This window comes from Vombatus ursinus, unplaced genomic scaffold (assembly GCF_900497805.2).
Source record: "Vombatus ursinus unplaced genomic scaffold, bare-nosed wombat genome assembly UNPS02014909.1, whole genome shotgun sequence".
NCBI lineage: Eukaryota > Metazoa > Chordata > Mammalia > Diprotodontia > Vombatidae > Vombatus > Vombatus ursinus.
The window spans coordinates 6,172,272-6,198,665 of record NW_020954687.1 but is presented as its reverse complement, the minus strand read 5'-3'; the positions used below and the strand labels follow the sequence as shown (position 1 = coordinate 6,198,665).

General features: G+C 37.0%; 1 protein-coding gene across 4 annotated transcripts in view; it reads right to left on the bottom strand.

The window, feature by feature from the left end:
- DENND1B (DENN domain containing 1B) overlaps window positions 1-25,770 on the bottom strand; it is a 390,124-nt gene extending 364,354 nt beyond the window's left edge. For all 4 annotated transcript variants that reach the window (XM_027843462.1, XM_027843459.1, XM_027843461.1 and 1 more), the window contains exons 1-2: window positions 25,697-25,770; window positions 22,983-23,047 (exon numbers count right to left, since the gene is read on the bottom strand). In XM_027843462.1, the coding sequence (XP_027699263.1) occupies window positions 22,983-23,047; window positions 25,697-25,713 (82 nt within the window). In that variant the 5' untranslated portion in view covers window positions 25,714-25,770. The remainder of the gene's footprint in view (window positions 1-22,982; window positions 23,048-25,696) is intronic.
- Between the last annotated feature and the right edge of the window lie 624 nt (window positions 25,771-26,394).

Sequence of the window (26,394 nt, the reverse complement as noted above, 5' to 3'; positions counted from 1 at the left end):
TTTTCACTTAAATGACACTTGCCAGATTCTATACATGGAAAGGAACAAACAGAATAGGGATAAAGGATGGCAAAAAGCATCTTGGCAAGATTCTTCATATTTACATAGGGTTATTTAAGTGAAAAAAAATTGTACCTTTATAAGTATGTATATACATATATGTATATATACACACATCAATTTCATATATCACAAATATATGTATGGAAATATCATATATTGAAATTTTAAAAGAAATATACTATAATGATACAGTATAAATTATCTAACAAGAGGCAATTTCTTAGCTTCATTCTGACCAACTAATTTTCGGATTTTTTTAAAATGCCCAATGACATTTAACTACAGTGATGAGCATATAAGTATACTACTTGGATATGTAGCATTTCTTCCCTATACACAATACTTTCTCTGTCTTGTGTCCTGTTTCTATTCTAAATTAAAATAACTAAGGGAAAAGGGTAACCTGAGCTGGAACTAAATTAGAACATTTAGGAACACTGTCACATTTGTGCTTTCCTGAGACCTAACTGGAAGATACCACTCATCCATACACAAGTTACTTAAATTTTTACATGCCCCATAACTACTTCTGATACTTCATATCACTCTCTTTCATACACTCTACATTTTGGACAAACTAGCCTATTAGTTGTTCTCTGAAATCAATATTCCATCTCCAATATCATTGCCTTAGTACAGGTTGTTCTCTGTGCTTGGAAATGCACTTCAAAATCTCCAGCTCTTAGAATTCCTCTTTCTTCAATGTTCAGCTTAAGTACCAACCACTAAGTAAAGACTTTTTGATGTCCCCCAGTTGTTAGTGCACTCTCCCACCTGATACGTGCAATCTCTCTCTGTGTGTGTGTCTCTCTGTCTGTCTCTCTCTCACTTTGTTTTCTTACTTGTGTACATGTTATTAAATGTGTTGAATGTAATCTCCTTAAAAGCAAAGCCTGTTTTTTTTTCTTTGTATCCTCAGTGTTGTACATATAGTAGGTATCTAATAAGTATTTGCTGAATTTAATCAAGTCAATCATGTAAGATGGAGGCAGTAAAAGTCAGTTGAGCTTTATATAAAGATTCCAAACACTACATTCAACAAAATTGTTTGAACAAGCAAATGATGTCAACTATGGTGTTTTCCTCTGTGCAAATACAAATTTTCATATCTTATTATCTTTAAGTAAAGCCTTCAAAAGCAGCTGGACCAGTTCTTTATTACCCATTTTAGTCTTAGAATAGCAATAACAATAAATAAGTGAATAAAACAAATCAAGCAAATGTAAAAGGGAAAATATGCATGTTCATCACTTTATTGTACAAAATTTCTCTCTGAATTTAATTATCATTTTATTAAAAACCTATGCTATTAACTCTTCTTTTTGAACAACAATCATACAAGAGAAATTTTTTGACCCTCATTCTATTTCTTTTAAACATCTGGAATAGAATTTTCCATTAGCTGAATTATGATCAGAAGATCCATATTGTCTCCAGCAGTATATATGCTTTTGACTTAGAATAATTTGTGTTAATAATGGCATTAATATATATTCTATATATTCCTATATACATTCCTATATACATAATCCCAGCTAGATTATAAATTCCTCAAGGGCAGACTTTCATTTTTGTCTTTATATCCATAGCATCTAGCAGAGTACCTGAATGTGGCAGGTACTTAAGAAATTTTTATTGATTAATAATTCAAGATGAAGTAAAATAATGCTAGGAAAGTAGGTTCTGAGTCAGAGTTTGGAGATCCTCAAATTTCAAGCTGAAAAATTTGAATTTTATCCTAGAAGTAAGAAGATTCCACAAAAAAATTACATATTTGGGGCAGCTAGGTTACAAAATGGATAGAGTACCAGCCCTGGAGCCAGGAGGACATGAGTTGAAATCCGACCTCAGACACTTGACACTAGCTGTATAACCCTGGGCAAGTCACTTAACCCTGACTGCCTTACCAAAAAAGCAAAAAAAAAAATCCATTTAAAAAAAAAAGAAAAGAAAATTGCATACTCAGATTTGTGTTTTAGGAGGATTATTTTGCCAGCTGAATAGGTGGTAAATTAGCGAGAAGAGAGACTAGAATCAGGGAGACTCATTTTAATAACTTTGTAGTTATTATTTATATGTATAAATACATTGTTTATTATATAAATTATAAATAAATATATATATATAAATAAAAATAGATGATAAGGGTCTGTACTAGAATGATAGGTGTGATTGTACAAAAGGGGACAGATGCAAAAAAACATAAAGGGCCTAAGACGAGTACTGGAAATACAAAGATAAAAAAAGAAACACACAGTTCCTGGGTTCAAGATTCTCACATTACAACTTTTTTACATTAAATTTTTCTTAATTTTTTTTTAGGCTACTTCATCTTTATTACATCATAGTTTTGGCAAAAAAAAAGTGCAACTGGGTTCATTTTTGATTAATATATTAATTGGATTTTTGTTCAAATAAAAAGGAAGTTCCCTTTAAATAAAGATCTCACATTCTGGCCAGTCCAAGAGGAAATAAAAAGACTCTCTAGGGGAGAGTCACCAATCAGGCATGAAGCTCAAAGGGAACTAAACTGGGACTGACAATAGACATCTTTTTACTCAGGACTTAGCCAGGCCCCAAGGTTCAGCAAAAACCTAGTTCCATGTATACCTGATTTCCACCCAGCAAGGAGCCCTACAGAGGGTGGGATAGGATGTATAATCTTCAGCTCTGGGCCTAGGAGGCCCTCTGGGCACAGAAAGGAACCCCAAGACCCTCCAAAAGGACAAATCAGAAATACAAAGGAGCAAAGCCAAGCAGTCATTTGTATATTTTCTCCTCAACTAAACAGTCTTCCCGTTATTCTCCCTCCACTAACCTGAGGAAATGCAGATTCATGATCGAAAACCACAACAAAGTGTTGGGGACATAGAAGGAAAGATAGGAGGAGTATGAACAGGTGTGACAAGCCAAAAGGGATGAGAATGGACAAGATGGGACTCTTGAGGGTACATCACCACTCAATCTCATAGTCACATTGGAAATCCAGACTAGGCTTCACAGCTAGAAAGAGATTAGAGTGGTAAGGGAATGTGAGTAGATGCTAGAAGGAGACTGTTGGGGGAGTTCAAGCTACCTTTCCAAGGAAGATAGAGATACATATATATATACATACACACATACACACAGAGTTATATACAAGACACATACAAAGGAGATGTAAAGTAACCCTAGAAGGGAATGCGCTAACAGTTCGGTGCCAGTATAGCTGCATCAATAATTTGTGAAGGGAAGTAAAGTATAAGAAACCTAAAAAGAGAAGGTTAGATTGTGAAGAGCTTTAAATACCAAACAGGAATTTATATTTGATTCTAGAGGTAATATGGAGCTCACCAGAGTTTTTGGAGTGAGAGGTGGGGGGAAGGTGACACTATCAGATCTGTAATTTAAGAAAGTCACTGACAGTTGTGTGGAAGAAGGATTAGAATGGGAAAGACTCGAAGCAGGAAAACCAATTAAAAAGCTAATTCAATAATCCAGGCAACCGTTATTGAGGGTCTAAAGTAGGGTGGTTGCTGTATGAATGGAGAGAAGAGGACACATACAAAAAAGATGTTGCAGAGATATAAACACATTTAACCTCCTGGTGTCCTAGGGCATCTCAGACCATAAATTGAAACAACTGCCAGTTTGCATTTTTCTCACTGGAAGTTCCCAATGAAATTACAAGATTAAAGTGGGGGGGAAGGGGAGAGTGGGTGCCCACTTGTGTTTTACTATATGACTAAGTCATGATACAAAAGTCTCTAAAAGCTGAAATTGAAAATCACAATGAGGGTAATGAACCAGTACACAATTAAGTAAAAGCAGGCTGCAGCACAGGGATACAGAAGAAAAACATACTGTCATGGGGAAAATGATTGGTAAGATGAGCTGGTCAGTTTTTTCTGGAACCACCATTTTAAGGAAAGTCCCCAGGTCAACCACATCTTCATTTCTCTCCATGCTTCACTCTTGACTTTCTAGACTTTCCCCAGCATGCCACAATAGCCCTGGAAGTTCACTTTGTCCCTGGCCTTCTCACACTGGAAGTATCTTCCAGTGCCCCTCAGGAGGGGACCTCTGCCCCTAAGGCCCCTTCCTCTGATAGATCTGTTCCTCCCACAATCTCCATTTTAAGAAAATTGCCCAGATCAGCCAAATCTTTATTTCTCTCTGGGTTTCATTTCTAACTATGGACTTTCTCCATAATATCCCATGTTTCTTTCTAATTCCCTCCTCAATTCCTTTTCAGCCTCCTTTTATATGTGCTATCTTCCCCTATTGGATTGCAAGCTCTTTGATGGCAGCAACTGTCTTTTTTTCTGCTTGCATGTGCATTCCCAAAATTTATCACAATAGGTGACACAGAGTAAGTGCTTAAGAAATGCTTGTTGACTCCACTTGACGTGATTAATAAAATATCAAGGAGGAAGGAAGGCAGATAGATAACCCAAATGCCCCACTGGTATTGTCTTAAAGAGTAAAAGAAATTAAGGAAGACCTCCCAGAATTTTGGACAGACTCCATGTGGTGAACTATAAAAAAATATAGTGAAGAGTTACAAAGAATGGGCAGAGATGGCTGGGTTATGACTTGTATCACTGGAGGGGTACATCCAAATCAATGAAATTAGAGATACAGCTGAGCATGTGAAAGTACAGATACAGGATGAAACCTTACAGAGCATAAAAGAAAGAATGGAGACTAAGAAGAGAACCCATAGAACAACCATGAGGGTTGTCTAAGCTTAGGGAGTGGGAGATAAAAGAATATAAAGTAAAGGAGATTGAAGCATGGCCAGGATATTAGAAGTAAAACCAGCAAAAAACTTTTGACAAAAATACAACCCCCTTTTCCATTTAAAAAAAAATGAAAAAACAGAAATAACTGAACCCTTCCTCACTATGTTAAAATATTATCTAACTAGGGGCAGCTAAGTGGCCCAGTGTATAGAGCACTGGCCCTGGAGTCAGGAGGATGTGAGTTCAAATCTGGCCTCAGACACATTACACTCACTAGCTGTGTGACTTTGGGCGAGTCACTTGCCTGACCAAAAAAAAAAAAAATAAACAAATAAATAAATAAATAACTTAGTATCCAACTAAAACCCAGAGCCAACATTATTTGTTAAGGGTGTTAAACTCAATGCCTCTCCAGTAAGATCAGGAGTAAAGCAAGGATGACCCATTAGTACCACTATTATTTTATATAGTGCTTGAAATGCTAAAAAAAAAAAAAAGAGGCAAAAAGCAAATATAATTACAATTCTTTGCAGATGAAATGATGATCTACTTGGAGAATCACAGAGATTCAACTAAAAAACTAAGTGAAACAATAACTTCAGCAAAATAAGATATAAAATAAACCTATAAAAATCATAAGCCATTCTATATAATACCAACAAAACCCTAGAGGAAGAAACAGAAAGAAAAATTATGTTCAAGATAAATACAGAATGCATAAATTATTTGGGAATCAATTTACCAAACTCATGGGAACTTAAGACTACAATTACAAAATACTCTGTATAAAAATACATATAAAAATTTAAAAGTATAAAAAGTATACATATAAAAGTATATAAAAGTATAAAAAATAAAAAACTGCTCTCCAAGTGGCCAAGTTGGATTGAATCAATATAATAAAAATGACAATACTACCTAGGTTACTATGCTCATTTAATGCTATACCAACCAAATTACCAAAAGATTACTTTTCGGAGCTAGAAAAAAAATTGACAAAATTCATCTAGAAGAACAAGAAAATCAAAAGTCTAAAGTGAAATAAGGAAAAAAAACACAAAAAGGAAGGAGACCTAACAATACCAGTCTCACCATCACTGAAATTATCTGATACTGGGTTAAAAAAATTAAAATTCACTGACTGGTACAGATTAGGTATACAATATACACAAGGAAATAAATTCAGTAGTACAATGCTCAAAAAAAACCCAGAGATCCCAACTACTAGGGCAAAGATTGATTATTTGCAGAAAACTACTGGGAAAACTAAAAAGCATTCTAGCAAAAACTAGATTTAGACTAACCATTTCACACTATATGTAAAGATCTCATACCATATGCAAAGATAAGCTCCAAATGGACATACAAATTATGGTAAAAGATCACTCATTTCATACATATAAAGTCAGATTTAAATAATTGGAGAAATATTAATTATTCATGGACGGACAGAGCTAATATAATAAAAATGATAATTCTACCTAAACTTAACTACTTATTCAATGCCATCCCAATTAAATTACCAAAAAAAAATTATTTCATTAAGCTAAAAAAAAATAAAATTCTTTTGGAAGAATAAAAGGTCAAGAATATTAAAGGAATTGATGAAAAACATGTAAAGGAAGGAGATTTGGCAGTACCGGATCTTAAAATATATTACAAGGCAGTAATTATCAAAACTATCTGGTACTACCTAAGAAAGAGAAAGGTAGACCAATGGAATACAGTAGACATACAATTTATAGCAGCAAATAAACATAATAACTTTGTATTTGACAAGTATAAAAATTTAAGATTTTGGGATAAGAATTCATTATTTGGTAAAAAATTGTTGGGAAAACTGGAAAGCAGTCTGGCAGAAATTGTGCAATTATCAAGATAAAGTCAAAATGGATATGTGACCTAGATATGAAGAGAGATTTTACCATAAAATTAGAAGATCATGGAACTTAACAGACTTATGGATAGGTGAACAATTTATGAATAAATAAAGATAGAGAGCAAAGTCAGGTAGAAAATGGATATCAATTATATTAAATGAAAAAGGTTTTATACAAATAAAACAAATGCAGCCAAAGATTAGAAGGAAAGAAGAAAACTGGGGGGGGGAACGTATAGACAGTTTATCAGATAAAGACCTCATATCAAAAATGTATAAAGAAATTTGTCAAATCCATGAGAATATAAGTCATTCCCCAACTGATTAAATGGTCAAAGGATATGAACAGGAAGTTTTCCAATGAAGAAATCAAACACTTTAGAGTCATATGAAAAAATGTTCTAAATAATTACTGATTAGATAAATACAAATTAAAATAACCTTGAAATATTTTGCACCTTTCAGATTGGCTAAAATGATTGAAGGGGAAAGAGACAAGTATTAGGGGAGATGTGGAAAAATTGGGACACTAATTCATTGTCGGTGAAATTGCAAAATGATCCAATCATTTTGGAGAGCAATCTGGAATAATGCCCAAAGATTTATTAAACTACCTATACTCTTTTTTTTACCCCCTTCTGGTGAGGCAATTGAGGTCAAATGATTTGCCCAGGGTCACACAGCTAGTAAGTATCATGTGTTTGAGGTCACATTTGAACTCAGGTCCTCCTGACTCCAAGGCGGGAACTCTATCCACTGCGCCACCTAGCTGCCCTTCTACCTATACCCTTTAACTGAGCAACACCACTACTAAGTCTATTTCCAAAGATGATTAGGGAAAAAGGAAAAGAAACTATATGTTCTAAAATGTTTGTAGGAACTCTCTTTGAAGTGACAAAGAACTGGAAATTGAAGGAATGCCCATCAATTGGGGAATGGCTAAACAAGTTGTGGTATATGATTGTGATGAAAAACTACTGTGTTGTAAGAAATGATGACCTGGATGGTTTTAGAAAAACAGGGAAATACTCACATGAAATAAAAGTTAAATGAGCAAAACTAAGAGAAAGTTGTATACAGTAAAAGCAATATTGTGCAAAGAACTGTGAACTGCTAAATTATTCTGAGTATTACAAATACTCAAATCAACTTTTACAAAGGACCACTGAAGGAAGATGCTATTCTCCTCCCAAGAAAGAAATAATAAATAGAAATATGCATAATATGGTGCGTGAGGGTATGGGTGTGAAATGGTGGCCTTCTCTAGTGCTACTGCTGGGGTGGGGAAGGAAGGAGACAGTTCAGAACTTAAAATGTAAAAAGGTCATATCATAAGCAAATTAGAGGAGCAAGGAAGGAAATAACTACTAAAATTACAGATAAAAAAACTTCATGACCAAACAATAGAGAGTATCCCAAAAGATAAAGTGCATGATTTAATAAAATTTTAGTTTTTACAAAACAAAATTAAATCATTTAAAATTGGAAGGGAAACAACTGACCAAAAAATATGAGTAGAACATTTCTCTGATAAAGATCTTATATCAAAAATGCAAAAGGAAGTGATTCAAATTTACAAGAACAAAAGTTATTCTCTAATAGATAAATAGATGGTCAAAGGATATAAACAGACAATTCTCAAAGGAAGAAATCCACACTATCAAAAAGGCATATGAAAAAAGTGCTCCAAATCACTAATAACTAAGAAAATGCAAATTAAACCAACTCTGAGATTCTACCTCATATTTTTTTTTTTTTTTGCCATTCTGTATGTATGAATTAAAACCTTGGAGTTGTTTTAATACAGACTGGCAAAAACGACAAGAAAGAAAAATGACAATTGTTATAGGGACCATGGGAAATCAGGTACACTAATATATTGTTGGCACAACGATGAATTGGTCCAATCATTCTGGAAAGAAATTTGGAACTGATGTGGTTTAGGGGTGCTAGGAACCTTGAAATGCAAGGGTACAGGGTGGGAATCTGCCTCGAAAGAATTCAACCACTCAAGCCTTCTTTCAGTCTAAGTAGTGAGTTTATTAAGACACAGGTTAGGTGGGGGAGATTCCTAGTGAGTCTGCAGTATTTCTGACACCAATACAAGCAAGCCAGATTCTAAGTGAATCTGAACAATTTAATGGGGGTAAGATTGATACTTTATACAGAAAGACTATGGGAAGATCTGGATGGGATGAAGGAGTGGCAAGTAGCCTGGGGTGGGCCAAGGGACCAGAGGCAGACAATGAGGGCCACAATGAAATGGCAGTTAAAAGGATTATATTGGGATGGGCTGGATGCCTCAGGGAAACACCAGGAACTTGGTTGCTGAAATTTGTGGGAAAGGTCAAGGACCCTTTTTTTAGGGGTCCCATTATTCCCTCAACCTCATCAGAACTATGCCCAAAAAAGTATACTACTCTATGACCAACTGATACAATTTTTAGGTAAATATCCCGAAGAGATCAAAGAAAAAGAAAATGCACAAAAATATCCTGCCAAAAGACATGACAAAGTGGATGGTCCCCAACAATTCTGAGAAGATAAATAAAATGATTCAGAGTAAAGTGAGTAGAACCCAGGGTCAATTTATATATTAATGGCCTTGTAAAGAAAAACAACTAAGAATAATTAAGAATTTTGGTATATGTAATAACCAACCACAATTCCAACCCGAGGACTAGTGATAAAGCATACTTAATTCCTAATAAAAATGGTGATGAACTCAAGGTACAAACTGAGAATTATACTTTGAGATGTGGCCAATGTGAAACTTTTGTTTTGCTTGAACATGCAAACTGAATAGAAGGGTTTTGTTTTGGTTTTTTCTTCCTTCGAATTTTTGGGGGGAGTTGGAGGGGAGAAGACCTATCAACATTACAGTTATCAAACTGAAAGAAGAAAAATAAGAAAAGAGGGTCAATGAAGCATTTTTTAAAAAGCAATTTTAAAAAATTTTCTTAAAGATCAATAAACAAACAGGTTCATCTTTGAAAAGAGTATGTTAAATTTATTATATACTTGAAATGCTTTACATAATATAGATTTGCAATTTCATGTATAATCCTTTATTTTTGTTCTAACTTGTATTTGAAAATTTCATATTATTTGATATTTGTTAAAGTTTGGAATTTAAAAAAAAACAAAAAAGAATAAACAACTTGTATAAAATAAAGCAGAGTAAAATAAGCAGAACCTGGAAAACAATAATGGATATGAAAAGAACAGCTAAGGTCTAAGCAATCATAATAACCAATCTTGATCCCAGAGAACAAATGATGACTGTATAAATATGTTCAAGTCATAATCTCTATGAGTCTAGTAAATGTCTAATAGATAATACCAAATGACTCCCTCATCTTACAGATGAGAAAATTGGGTCTCAATTGTTACTTGCCGAATATTATCACAGTTAGTTAGCTGCTGAAGTTAGATTAAGTGTGGTTACAACTCAAATATCAGGACTCCCAGGTCAGTGTTTTTGATTCTTGGATCTTCTCTATTCCTTGTTTCTTGATTTCACAACTTTTCTACTTATTATACCTGTCCCCTGATTCATTCCTTTGTCTTTATTTCTACTGCCATTTAGATCATGTTACCCAAAGGTGTTTGGGAAAAGATGGATATTAGACAAAGAATCAAGACTATGGAAAGAATACAACTATATCATGAGATGCGTGTAACAATGGAACACAGAACACTACATTTGGCTACTAAAGTCATAATGAATTAAATAAGATCATGCTATACTTTCAAAATATCAAAGAGGTAGGAAAGGATTCTCTTGAATTTACAATTACATGGGCAGCAGGCATTTTTGTTTCCCCTCATGGTGGAGCTCAGAAGTCTAGTAAAAAAGAAAATTTCCATTATTCTGACTGGTTAACATTTAGCAGAGATATGCATGAATAAGAGTTTTAATTTAAGGATAAAGAGAGAAAGAAGTAATTTGGGAGCATGAGGCCTTTCTTGAATCCCTCCTTGTTGTTAACATCCTCTTTCTATGGAAATTACATGTATTATTTTATAAATGCTTTGTATTTATTTATCTTGTCTATAACCTTACCTCCAAAAGAATGTGATCTCCTTGAGAGCTGTTTTTAACCTTTGCCTCCCTACCTCCCAAGCACAGTACAAATACAGAAGGGCAATCCAAAAGTTTTAGTACATCTTTAAGCCATTTTGCACTAAGACTTTTGGGACACCCAGTATAATAAGAATTTACATGTCCTCTGATTTGAATAGAACGGGGCATTTGAGATAGGTCAAGCCTCCTAGGAGTATCAGAGGGAGAAGCTCTGAAAAATCAGAGAGTAGCATGAGACACAAAACCTAAAGTTGGGAGATGAAGGCACCAGAAGGTAAAGGGAATACAGAAAGTAAAGCAGGAAGATCACCGATGCAAACCACCTGGGAAATTGATTAAATGGTCCCTAAAATCTCTACCAGCACTAAAAAAAAAAAATTCTATTTTGTATTTTGGCTACAGTCTGGTGGCAATAACCTTCATAATGTCATTAAAAATCAGCAGCCACCCTTAGCATGTTGTCATTAGGTCAATTCCTAGCATACCATAGTAAAAAGGAAGCAGGAAACCACTTCGAATTGTTAATTATACAAAAGACAGTAACTCAAAATTGTCGAATGAAGAGAACTGCCTTGTAGATAAAATAAATTTAACTGCATCAATCATGACAAAACTAACAATAGGGAAACAATGCTGCTAGAGTTCCTCTCAGCTACCCTGACTCATTTTCACACCTAGAAACTCTCTGTGCATTTCAAAAGAAAAATTTTGATAGCATATCCCTAGAGTAAGAAGAAATTCTCAGCAACAAAAATGACTATTTCCAAGAAGGAATTCCTTTGGGAATATGGAGACATCACCAATGAGATTCCTTTGGCATAATCCTAATAATTTGTAATTTGTAATAAATAAATCTTATTTTCATTTGCTTTGTTTTCATCCCAACATTTCAAAATTATTTACACTGTAGCCAAGAAAAGTTGCCTATTATATTTCAAAGGAGTCTAAAAAAATTTATGAAAACCTGTGTTTCTATGCTCCAACCAATTAGTTTTTTTTAAGTCATTCAAGAAAGAAAATCCTAACTAGATAATTATATAGAGGAATTAACTAATAAATGTAACTGCCACTTATATGTTAAAGTATATTTTTCATTGTAAATATTATTAAATGTACTCCTTATGTCAAGTTGGGTACATAATAAGAAAAAATTTAAATCTCTAGATGTCTTCAAAAGTACCTCTGAAACACACAACTTTAAAAGTTAAGGAAACAACAAAGTTCCAAGAGAAAGACTGAATAAGCTTGCTTTACTGTATCCACACAGCAACAGCTAAATAGCAGCTCTTTTTTATTGTCATTCAGTTGTTTCAGTTATGTCCATCTAACTCTTTGTGACCCCATTTGGGGTTTTCCTGGCAAAGATACCAGAGTGGTTTGCCATTTCCTTCTCCAGCTCATTTTACAGATGAGGAAACTGAGGCAAACAGGATTAAGTGATTTGCCCTGGGTCACATAGCTAGTTAAATGTCTGGGACCAAATTTGAACTCAGGTCTTCCTGACTCCAGCCTCCTCCCACTCTATCAACTGCACCACCTAGTTGCCCTCAACAGCAGGGAAACAGAGCTTCTTTTCCACTGGAAAGGTAAACTGCAATCCTGTCAATGCCTCCCAAATTTAACAAGTGGATATAATTACCATGTAATATCAGAAAGTCAACTTGGAATAAGAGAATAAAATGAAGCATACCAAAATAAATGTACCTGAAAAGTTAATGCAGTCTAAAAAGAATATGAAGACAGATAACTAAGTGGAAAAAAAAATCTTTGCAACAAGTATCTCTGATAAAGGTCTCAAAAGAAAATGAACAGACAGTTTTCAAAGGAAGAAATCTAAGCTGTCAATAACCATATGAAAAAAAAAATGTTCCAAATCCATAATAAGAGAAGTGGAAATTAAAGTAACTCTGTGTTTCCACCTCACATTCATCAGACTGGCAAAACTGATCAAAAAATGGAAAATGACAAATGCTGAAGGAGCTATGGGGAAAACAAGTACATTGGTTCACCATTGGGAGAGCCATTAAGGAAAGTAATTTGGAGTAAGGCCCCCAAAGTTACTAAATTGTGCATATTCCTTGACCTCATGAAAGTTACTAGGCCTAGACACCAAAAGGATAAAAGAAAGTGGAAAAGGAAGCATATTACATATACAAAAACATTTACAGCTGTTCTTTCGTTAGTAAATAAAGTGGAAATTTAATAGGTATCCATCAATTGAAGAATGGCTGAACAAAGTGTGGTATTAAAAGAAATAAAGGCAATAGTTTCAGTAAAACCTGTGAAGATTTATATAAAGTGAAGCAGATTAAAATGAACAGAACAGATAAACAATTTAGACAGTAAAAATGACACTGCAAAGATAGATAACTTTGAAAGACCTAAGAACTCTTAAGAATAATAATTATCAGCCATAATTCCAGAGGATCCATGATGAAACATGCTATCCATCTCCTGACACAAAGGTGATGGAATTATGGTGGAAATCAAGAAATAATTTTTTGGATATGGTCAATATAGAATTTGTTCTGTTTATCAATGCATAATTGCTTCAAGGGTTTTAGTTTTACTTTGGGGGGAGAGAATGGAGAAAGGAGGGGAGAGAAAACAAAAAAAAATGCAAAAATATAAATTCTATAACATTTATACCTTGTTAGTGCTGTTTTACACTCATAAAAGCCAAGAGATAAGGCATAAAGTTCAGAAGTTTTGACACCTAATCTATAATACTCTTAACAGGCAGTTTTATAAGGATGTTGCATATTAGTCTTTAATGTAAAAATGCAATTGCTATTAATCCTGTGGCCCCTTCATTTTATTTGAGTTTTGTTTTTTCAAAGACCAAAAATGGCATGCCCAAAAGGTTACACTCTAAAGAACTAAATGAAAAAATTTCCTGAGGAAAAATAATAATATTAAACATGTTAATCTCCCCACCTCTTTGTGAAAAAAAAATGTTATTTCAGATATCCAGAAAATAATTTTTATTTGCATTAACACATTCAGTTGCATCTGGAACAAAAGGGGCAGAGGGAGAAAACAATTTAAATTACAGTGTTGTTCTGAACAACTTAGCATCATTCATAAATTTTATCCTTGTTTGTCAACAAGACAATTATTCCATTTCTAACCAACACTACTTTATAGTGTGTAACATGACTCAACAAAGCTATTACTTCCTAAGTTTTCATTCTACACTGTAAAACTGTAGTCCCATAAACAAAAGCTAAATAAATGTATAAAGAAGCTATAAAAATCTTGAGTGGTATGGAGGTATGGGAGAGGTTCCTGAAGGTTTAGATAATAGGGACAGAGAAATACAGAAAATTCAGGGCAGGATCCATAGTGCACACAGGGAATTTCAGCATGCATTCATCATAACACTGGGTAAGAATGAAATCTGTTATTGGAACATGAGAGGCTGTGTTGTACTCCTGCTTCTCAACAGCAGGCCCAGCAAATCACAGATACTTAGCATGGCACAGTTAATGACTTTAGAAATCAACTGTCTTGGGCAGTGGCAATCAACAGAAATTACCAAAAGCAGAATGCTAGGGAGACCTAGTCAATTTTGTCATAAACAACCAACAAATCCAGCTATCACTAAGATAAGGTAAAAGGGAAAGATTTCTCAAAAAGAAGTCCTACCAATGAACCTCCCAACTACTGAACTTGTAATAAAGGTCAAAATCCACAAATACTGAAAAAATGATCCCTGAAAAGATACAATAGCATATAGAAGAGATGATACATGGTCTGAAGTACACTATGAGTATGGTAGACTTCCAAAAGAATACTTATCTCCTTGAAGTAATCCTAAGAGCACATCTGATTCCATAAAGAAGAAAATTTCTAGTGGGTAACACAAGCTGAGACCTTCCTGTTTTCACTTGTCCTCTGAAGGAATGCAAACTTAACCCTATTTTTTTTTCGGTGAGGCAATTAGGGTTAAGTGACTTCCCCAGGGTCATACAGCTAGAAAATGTCTAATATCTGAGGCTGGATTTGAACTCAGGTCCTCCTGACTCCAAGGCCAGAGCTCTATCCACTGCACCACCTAGCTGTCCCCTTAACCCTGACTTCTATTACAGCCAAGGTACTTTCCCTTCAGGCCTTTGAGACTTTCACCTCCCCCTTCTCCCACCTGATCTCCAGTCTCAGGTAAGAAGAGTAACCAGACCTTCATTTGATCTTCCTCTTCCAACCCATGCTTAGTGTCCCTTGAGGGAAGGCTTCCAGGATCCAAGACTGGACTTTCATCTGGGCTAATGCAACTCTACCCTAAGCAACTTCCAGCTCCTGCCACCAGTCTGATCTCCACCAGCTTCAGACTTCAGGTCTTTCATTAGACTTCAATTAGACACTAGGCCTTTCATCTCCTGCTGCACCTGTCTCTCAAAGGAAGGGGAAAATTGTTAGGGAGTAGAGAAACAGTGCCTCCCATCTAACCATCTAACCATGTGCCTTCCATCTCATGCTGCTACCCAACTCTGAGAAAAAGAGTGGAGTCTTTCACTCAAAGATCAAGTCTTACACTTGGTTTTATCCTACACATCCCAGTGATTCTGAACACCTATAGATCATGATCCAAATCCTATTTTCCATCCCCCAGCACCTGATTCCTTATTTCCATTACCATAAACCCTCCCACCCCAAAATTCTAACCCACTCCCCCCATCCTCGGTGCCTTCTGGAATGCCTATTTCATGGGCACCACAAGTTCCATTATCCTAAAATCTTTTTCTCTCCCACTGCTTGCATCTTCTAGCAATCACTGAAACCTGACTCCCTTTTACCCACTCATGACAAAATCTGCCAGGCCACCCTTTCTAATACTGGCTGTACCTTCACTAGTTGCCCTTGGCTCACTGGTTGAGATTTGAAGATGGAATGCTCCTTGCACTCCAATGCCATTTCCAGTTCTAATTCAGTACCTGGCTCTTGATTTTTCTCTCTTTTCTAACTCTTACCTTCGTCATGCAAGAGAACTTCAATGTATATATTGACTCTCCCTCAATCACTGGCCTAACCACACAGTTCCTCAACTTATTCACTTCCCATGATCTATTCCTCCACCCAAACTCAGCCACACACAAAGATGGTCCAACCTTTGATCTTGCCATCCATCATCCACAAATGCACCACTTTCGTGTTCAAGAATTCCAAAATTCCCTTATCTGATGGTAACCTATTGGTTTTTCACCTTTCTCTCTGCCTTCCCTTACCAAACCATGCTCTCAGTCCACACCATGATCTTCAATCCCTCAACTCCTCAGTTCTCCCCCAGACCATCTCCTCTGCACTAGCCACTCTCTTCTCTTTCCCTACCTTGACCAGTTGATGATCCAGTACAACTCTACATTCACCTCTTCTCTTTAGTCCCTGGCTCCCTTATCACATTGCTAATTGTGTTCTGAGAAGCCTCAGCTTGAGCTGCTAAATGAAAGTGGAGTCAACTAAAAATTTGTTATATAATCCTCACTGTCACTAGCAATCCTTCTTCACTTCCATTATCTACTCACTATCTCATTCTCCACAGCAGCTCTTCCAAACTTTTTCATCCTTCCTCAAACTTCCCATAGCTCCACCCTCTCAGCTGAGAACTTTCCCTTATATTTTACAGAAAAAAATTTGAGGTCATTCACAGTGAACTCTCTTTTCCTCACTTCATATCTCACTTCATTGAGACACCTTCACTATCTACTGCTTCACTCCTGTGTCACACAAAGTGGTGGCCTTGCTCCTTACCAAGGCTGGCCCCTCTACCTGCATAAACAATCCCATTCCATCCTGTCTCCTCCAACAGAATGCCTCCTCTTCCATCCCCATTCTACTACTTATCTTAATCTTTTCATTGTGTATTAACTCCTTTTCTACTACCTACAAACATGATCATATCTTCTCCAACCTCAAAAAACCCTCACTTGATCCTTCCATCCCCATTAATTCTCTTCTGCCCTTGCTGGCTAAACTCCTTCTCTCCTCTGATACTGCCACCACCTTGGTGTAGGCCTTCATCACCTCATGCTTGGACTACTGTAATAGCCTGGTGATGGGTTTGCTTGCCTCAAGTCACTCCCCACTCTGATCTACCCTCCATTCAGCCATAAAAATTATTTTTCTAAAGTGCAGATCCAACCATGTCACTTTCCTACTCAATAAACTCCAGTGGTTCCCTATTACCTCCAGAATCAAATACAAATACAAATATAGAAATACAAAATTCTATTTGGTGTTCAAAGCTGTTCATAACCTAATATGCTCCACCCCACATTTCCAGGCTTCTTATACTTTATTCTCCACCATGTCCATTAAATAGTGCCATTGGCCTTTTTTTTGTTCCATGAACAAGACACTCCATTTCTTAGTTCTGGGGATTTTCTCTAGCTGACCATCGTATTTAGAATGATGTCCTTCATTTCTACCTAATGACTTCCCTGGCCTCCTTCAAGTACCAGTTCAAATAGTACCTTTTACAGGAAGCCTTTCCTAACCCCTCTTAATTCTAGTCCCTTTGCTCTTTTAATTATTTCCTATTTATCTTATATATAGCTTCTCTATATATAGTTGTTTGCTTGTTGTCTTCCCCCATCAGATTTGAGCTCCTTGAGGACAAAGACTATCTTCTGCCTCTTTGCATCTCAGATGCTTAGCACAGTACCTGGTACATAGCAGGCACTTCATAAATATTTACTGACTGACTAAAGTACTAAGTTATGTCCAAAGATGAAAAATAAAGCTGCTGCCTAAAATGTTAACCATCTATTTCCTTTAGTACGCCTATCTCAATTATTTTCATTAGACTGTGAGCTCCTTTGAGGGCAGGTACTGTCATTAGTCTTTCTTTGTATTCCCAGTGCTTAGCACTGTGCCTGACACACAGGAGGTGTTTAATAAATGCATAGTGACTCATTGACTGACTGAAAGGAAAAAAAAGACAGATGAAGGACTTCACCTAATCAAAACTAATAGCAGCTATACACCAAGTCAATAAGCCTTTCTATATCTAAAGACATTTCAAGAAATTATCTGTTTATTACACTACTGAAAAATTAAGGAAGTAGCAACCTTGAATATAAAGAAATATATCCAAATTCATTCAGATAAGTGAAAGGATTCATATGAACTGTAACTATTTTAGCATCTTGCAATGCTTGACTAAAGTGATAACTCCAAAACAAGACCTATCCTGATTCCTCCAGTTGCTATTACCACCCTCAGAAAGTACTCTGTATTTATTTAATATTTTATCTGTGTACATGACACCAAACAGATTAAAATTTTGGCAGGAACTGTTTAATTTTTGTCTTTGCTTCTCAAGTACCTAGAAGAGTGCCCAGTTCATAATAGGTGCTTAATAAATCCTTGTTGAATAAAGAAAAATGTTGCGAAGTACACAATAAAATGTTAGAAGTGTTACACCAACTCATATAAAAATAGCAATTTTATTAACTCCATGAAGAAATTAGATCCACCAAGAATAATGGATTTCACACTTAATATCTCATCAAAGGGGTTATCAACTACTAACTCAATCAAAAAGAAAATACAGTTATCCTTTTCACATCTTGATTTCCCCCAACATGGTTTTGCTAAATCATGGGTCAGTACAAGAAATTAAATCTGAATTTTGCAGAAGCTGCAGATGACACATGAAGCCCAGCAGATAACACAGAAAAAGTTTAGAAACTCAGAAATGCATAAAAATATGTACAGTATTGTACAATATCAACATATATGATAATAATTCAGACTTCTCTGGTACAAAGGGAGAGCCAAAAATTTTTCATGGATTTTCTAGATCACAAGGGCACCACATCCCTAAACCCCACAATGTGGAAGGGATAACTGTAACAATCTCTGACCTTGGATTATGGTTTGCTATTACCACCTCAAGAATTTCACTAATACCAATTTAAATAGTAATATATCAAATGTGTTCGATTGTAAACAAATTATGTAAGTCCTGTCAAAACAAATACAGAAGAAACCAGATGTTTATAGAGAAATAACTATTCAAATAGCTTTCTGTCTTTGAAGGACTTTATTACTTGTTATACAAATGAAATATGAAAATATTATGAAAAATAAATTTCTCAACTTGAAATAACAATAACTTGCTTTTTTAGCCCACTTAATTGATAATATTATTTGCAAAAAATAATTTTCTGAAATGTATATCTTTGATTTTAAGTAAAAAAATTATCTTAACAGAAAGAGATAGGGCTACCATTACTGGAATTAAATTAAGTAGCTTTTTTTTAACTATGAAAATTGATCCACCCATATTAATGGAACAGAGATAGAATAAATCATGGAAATCAGCAGGTAATCCCAAATTTACATATTAACCATTAGTTTCACCTCCAGTATTATCAACTGAAATGGACAATAGATGGATTGCTAATAAGACTTAGTGAAAATATTAAAAGGGTACGAAGAAAAGCAGCTAAAAAGACACACTGAACAATCAATAATCAGCTAGACTTTCTTCCCTAAACTATGGAATATGGAATAAATTATAAATAGTAAGGGGTTTAAAAATGCTCTAAAATCTCAGTGGAAAAATAAAATCACACAAAAATTACTGGCTGCATGTTCACTCAGACCCTTGACTCACTGGTTATGATGGGAGACTTGATCCCCATTATCATTTTCAGATTCTTCCTCTTACCATGACCACTGAGCAACCACTCCTTCCCTGAAATTCATTCAATCCAAATTTATCATTTACTCAAAATCCTGGCAGTCATTATCCATTGATCCTGATGACATTCTCCTTTCTTCCTTAATGAGTTAAACACCTGGCACACAGTATTTCTTTCCACCACAACTTCTACCCTCATTCAAAGGGACTTGAACATACGTACTGATGATTCCTCAATCTAGGAATCCTGACTAGTCCCCTCCCAAATTCTGCAACAGAAGGCCCCCATGTTATTCCTACTTTCTCTCTTACCTCCAATCTCTCCTTATCTACAGGCTCCTTCCCTGTTGTCTACAAATACACATATCTCCCCCACCTTAAAAAAAAAATCCTCACTTGATTCAACCATCTCTTCTAGATATTGTCCTAGCTCTCTCCTCTCCATTTCTCAGTTGAACTGGAAAAAGCCATCTACACTAGGTACTTCCACCTGTGTCTTCTTACTGGCTTCTAAACCCTCTGCAATACGACTTTTAACCTCATCATTCAACTGAAACTGCTTTCTTCAAAAGTAACGATAATCTTTTAATCGGCAAGTCTAAGGGCCTTTCTTCAATCCTGATCCTTCCTGACCTAAACATTTCTGGCCTTTGAAACTGTCCATAACCCTCTTCAACTGGATACCCTCTCCTCTCTAGGCTTTCATAACACCTCTTTTCTTTCCTTATTCTTCTCCTAAATATCTGAGGATTACTTCTCAGGTCTGTTTGTTTTTTTGTTTTTTTCTGGGTCACACAGCAGGTATGTCTCAAGACTCTGATCTGGGTCCATCTTTTCTCTCCATACGCTATCTCACTTAATGTGACATTAAATGCCATGGGTTGAATTATCATATCTATACAGATGATTCCCAGATTCATCAAGCTGGACTAAATCTTTTTCCTAAGTTAAATTCCAGCCTCTTTTTATCAACTTCCTTTTAGACATCTCAAATTGGATATCCCAAAGGGATCTCAAATTCAACATGTATAAAACAAAACATTTATCTTCCCCCCCAAAAAAATCCTCCCCCTCTCTTCCCAACTTTCCTATTACTAACAATGAGACCTACATTCTCTCAGTCACCCAAGCTTGCAACCTCAGTGCCATCCTCTATTCACTTACACTCATGCTACATATCCATTTTGCTGCTAAGTCTTGTCATTTTACCTTCACAACATCTTTCATACACATCCCTTATGTCCACTCAAAAAGCCACCACCCTGATGTAGGTTTTTATCACCTCCTACTTACACTACTGCAGTAACCTAATTAATTTCTCTTACTCAAGCCTCTGTGCTCCCCATTCCATCCTCCACTCAGCTGAAAAAATCACTTTCCTAAAGCTCAGATTTGACTATGTCACCCCATTACTCAATAAACTCCAAAGGTTCCCTATTATCTCCAGAAACAAATATAAAGTCCTCTCATCGGACACTCCTCCTAACTTCATCTATCCCCCATGACTGGAATGCTCTTCCTCCACACATCTAACTCCCAGTTTCCCTAGTTTCTTCAAAATTCAGCTCAATTCTCACATTGAACAAGAGGTCTTTCCCAGTCCCCCATTCCCCCATAGTTCCTTTCCTCTAAAATTACCTTCAATTTACCCTTTATGTATCTTACATATACATAGTTATCATATATTGTCTCCTCCATTAAAATGTGACCTCCTTGAGAGTAGGGACCCTGTTTGGTTTTTCTTTCTATCCAAGTGCCTGGAACATAGTAAGGGCTTAATAAATGCTTGTTGACAGACTGACAAAAAAAGGACTGTGATATATAGCTTAAACATTATTTTACAACAAATAACTATAGCCTACATTTTAAAAGTTTTTTGCATTATATATTCCCCCAAAGGATACTTTACAAACCTTACTTATGAGCACCACTTCATTCACCAGAACCAATCATCTGTAAAATGTCCTAGAAACTTTGGACCAAAAGTCTAAAGACAAGAATTTAGTATTTCAAACTGGGGTGGGGAGGGAGAGGAAGTAGGGAATGGTATGTACAGTTGAATTTGGAGGAAGAACTTAGGTGGTCATGAGAAGAGTGAAAATGAACAAATGTCATAAAGGAACTTTAAAGATTGGATAAAGCTACATAATATTTTGAAACACAACTTGCTAATAGACGAGTCCTTCCACTTCAATGGCTTAAGTCAGAGATGTCATGGAACAGGTAGCTGTGCTAAGATTTTAAGATATAAAAGCAAGCCTAGTTCTCCTATGAGCCAACCAGTTTCTCCTCTTTAATCTAAGTGGTTCCAGCAATTCAGGAGCATGATGCCACCAACATGCTCCTCTACATCTCATTTGCTGCTGAGTTTGGTATCTAAAGCTAAAAGGAATGGTCCTAGACTTTTCACAAAGTGTCTACCTGAATGCTACAGAATTCTATACCCAACCAAAATGCTAACAAAGACCTCTCTAGGAATTGATAACCTTACATATGACTAACAAATCTGACAACTGCATAAAAATCATGCTAACTTAAAGGGGCATAAGCAAAAGAAATTGCTTCTTTTCCCCTATTAAACCAAAGACCTCAGAATAATTGATGAGACTCACAAATAACAGCAGACACATAAAGAAAATTTACAAAGCACTTTTTCATGCATTATTTCATTGGAGCCTATCAACAACCCTGAGAGAGAAGAACTATAGGTATTATGCCCAAATTGCAGATTAATAAAATAAGGCTAAGGAAAGTTAAATGACCAGTCAGTGACCATACAATTAGTAAATGCCACAGACACGATGTGAATCTAAGTCTCTCCAGATTCCAAATCCAGCATTCATCAAACCATGCTACAATGCCTCTCTCCTCAATTATTTTCATGACTGGCAGTAGAAAATTGATTAATGATAATCCTCCAATTCATCCAACTCAAAAACTGCTGAGGAGCAGGAGCAAAATGAATTAAAAAGTCTAGTATGTTTATTTCTTTTTTTTTTTTTAAACCAGATCCATATAAGAAGCTCCCATTGAGGAACATCCTCTAAAAATGCAGAACAGCACCTTCTCAGAAACTTATAGTTTTAGAGAATTGCCTAAGGCACTGAGAGGTCAAGTGACTTGCCCAGGGTCACACAGCCAATATGTCAGAGGTGGAACCTGGATCCAAATCTTCCTGACACTAAGAGCAGCTTTGTACACTACACAACTTGGAAAGAAGCATTAGAGTAAAACTGGTGGAATTTCCATTGGTATTGGCAAGATATCACGGAAAATCTGGAAAGATTTTCTGCAAAGGTCATGGGAGATTTGACCAAAAAAAAAACAAAAAACAAAAAAAACAACTTTGCAGGGATAGAAGAGAAGAAGATAAAAGTAAACCGATTGAAATTACTAAATAAACTAAAAGAAATTCAAGCTATACAGATATGATTTGCATATTTCCCAGTATTGTGCTAATGGTAATCTGAGACAGCTTCAGAGCACATATTTGCCAGTCTTATTGTTGGTATTATCATGTTTCAAACTCAACATTAATATGTGTAGTAACAGAAAATAAATCTCTTAAGAAAAGACAAGTACCTTCATTCTCAATAGCATGACATTTCACCTTCAATACCAAGTCGAATGTCCTTTCTGGATTTTCTCTATAAGGAAAAGAACTCAGTTAAATTTATGCAGAAAGACAATTTTTCAAACTTAAGTTTCTTAATAGTAAAATAATGTTTTTCCTCTTTTCAGTTTACTCCATAAAATTACATATTTTAGTTACAAATTTTCATTCTCTTTGACTTCTTAAAAATGCTTTACTATATCTTATAAAAAGGAAATCTACAACAGAGCCTCACTAATCCTTCAAAGACTTGACAATCTAAGGTAAGAAAAAAATTTAAAGGCCAAATATGATCTACAGAAGCTGTTTCACTAAGTCACAAAGCTTTACACCAAAAGTTAGACCATTATAAAAATGTTAATAGCATATTCATAAATTTGATTACATGTTTGAAGTTTTGCATATTTATTATTAGATTATCTCTGATAAGAAGCTTTAGGGCTATGACAAAATATTCAATTTTTATATTAATTATCCTTTAGGAAAAAAATTGTTGTTTTTGTTTGTCTGGCCATCTACCTAAGTACTGGATTCATCTAAGAATGAAATTTGTAAAAAACACACTGAGATCTTCTTTAGAGACCCCATAGTGGTCTCCTTTTTTGATAGAACAGAAAAGATTAAAACAGTTCTGTTCACATGGATTTCAGGACTGTTAGTATCTTGGTACTTTGTTTTAAAATTGTTCATACTTCCTTTAAGAAGTTAATCCTACATTGAAATTAGCAACAAAAAAAAAGTTTGTGAATTACAAAATCTCTATTGTCATAGAACACACAGAAAGTGACAAATCGCATATCTTTGGATTAAGCATTCTTTCCCTGCTCATTCACTCCCAATTTATGTCAAGGGGACAATTCTGAAGGATTCTACACTCCCACAGCATTAGTAATGGAGAGTCTAGAGGTAGGAGAAAGGTGATGAGTGTCAAGATCACTTCCTTCAACCTTTGCAAAGCTTTCTAGTGGAAAGCCAGTCATCACTTAAGCATAAATGCAGGACCAAAGAAAACTTCTTACAAGTTATATAATTCTAAATTACTACTATATACCTGTTCACATTCAAAGCCTTCTAGTAAAGAGCCAATCATTACTTAAGCATAAATACTGGCCATAGAAAACTTACATACAATTCTACTGTTCACATTCACTGAGTATTGCTCAGTATCTCCCAAATTTTAAAATTAAATTTCGCTTAAATATATCAACATTTAAAGTGAGAAGGAGGCAATTTCACCCAAATATAAGTATGTTATTTTGAAAGGGTCGAAGAGAAAGGAAGAAAGAAGTAACTCTTCCCAAAATTAGTTGACAAAATATTAGCTGGCATTTAGTATTATTGTGAGGCTTGCAAAACACTTTACATGTTATGTCATCTGGTCCTGAACAACTTTACTAAGAAAATTCAGAAGCTTTTTTAGGATCAAATGAGGTAACATGTATAGTTTCCTGAAAACCTTAAGCACTAGGTAAATGCTTGCTATTACTCTGTCTTATTTACATAAAGTTATAATTCCCAGAAATAAACCTGTCATGCCGAGTTATCCTTATTGCCAAATTAAACAATATTGTATCCCTAACCATAACAGTGCGACGACAGCATATAGGGCGCTTTATAAACCTTAAAGCGCTATATAAATGCTAGCTATTTTTGTCTTATTTACATAACGTTATAATTCCCAGAAATAAACCTATCGTGCTCGGTTATCCTTATGTGCCCAATTAAACAATTATACCACTAGCAATAGCACTGTGAAGATAACATATACAGCACTTTGCAAACTTTAAAACACTGGACGAATTTTAAGTAATAATATTGTCTTATTTACATTATAATTTCCAGAAACATACCTATCATGTCCATTCGGTAATCCTTATGTGCCAAAGTAAACAATACTAGATCACAAGCCACATAGCATTATGAAAAAAGTAGTACCCTCTGGTACTTTAACATCCTAATTTTGCTAGTTAAGTTTGGGAATACCTTGTGGACAGAGCTTCTATATCAAGAAATACACAACACCCCCACCCACCCAAGACATCCTAGGCACTAACCCTTAGTGGTTCTATCTCGAGGACTGGAAAGCCTTCAGAACAATAAACTATGAAGTGACACCTTTGAGACCACACACCACACACACATTAAGTCTGACACACTAGATAAAGAAAAAGAAACCCCAGCGGGGCGGGGGAGGTTGGGGAAGGATGTCAAGAGGAGAAGAGCCGAGCCTCCCCCCCCCCCCCCCCCCCACAGACACAGGCACACTCACACCCCGGGGGATGAGGTTTCCAAGCCTGGGTGTATCCATCCCGGAGGCACTCCCCGCTTCCTTCCCCCTGGAAGGACCTGAACGTCCCGGACCCGGGCAGCCGCAGCTGCAGCCGCCGCGGCATGGGGTGCCCTCGGGTTGCTCCGGCAGCTCGGTCCCGCCGCCCAGCGCCGGAGACGCGGAGTCCTGGGGAAGGAAGGCTTTGAGGCCTAGTTCCCTCCCCAGGGGGCGGGCGGAGGGACTGAAGCGGCCGCCCCGGGAGTTCTCCCCGTGAGTCGTCCCCTCCCTCAGAGCCCACCGAGGTGGCTTTTCCGTCCTAGCCCACCCCCATCCCCGGGGCTAGGACGGGCGGGGCGAGGAGGAAGCGGGACCCAAGGGTCCCAAGAGGAAGCTGGACCCCCGCCCCTCACTCACTTGGTCCTGCAGTCCATGATTACATGTCGAGTCCGAGCTCGGCCCGCTCCGCTGCTCGCCTAGACCCACGCAGCCGGCCCCGGGGTCGGCCCCACCAGGAGGTGCAGCTCGGTCAGGGCCGGGGCTAGTGGTCTCGGCCGGAGGCGCTGGCGGCTGCGCGGAGACCCGCTCACAGCGCGGGAGACTGCGGAGCCATTGCCCGCGGCGGCGGCGGCGTCCCCCGTAGCGGGTCCCTCAGCCCAGCCCGGCTCAGCCCGGCCCTGGTCACTGCGCTTCTCTCTGACAGCGGCGCCGCCCCCGCCGGCTTCAGCTGCTGCCCAAAGCTCCGGCCCCTCAGTTCCTGTGAGAGAGGACGGCCGCTGCGGCGCCGGCACCTTCTGCAAACCAGGAAGTGCCGAGAAGCTGGGGGGTGGGGAGCGAGCCACGGACGCCTCTCCCGGTGGCTACACCTGGTCCTCGGGCCCTCAGGCGGCAGCCCTGGGCGAGGCCCGGGAGGGGAGAGAGCGCCCCGGGGTGGGGGGGAGGGGGAGGAGAGCCTGCTCAGCCCGGAGAACCTGGGCACGCGCCCCTTCGTGACTCAGCTCGAGGTCCCGCCAGGTGCCTGGCCCTACACACACACACACACGTGTCAAGACCCCTGTGGATCAAGCTGCTCCTGTTGGGACTATCGCATACTGGACCTGCACTATTTCTCACAC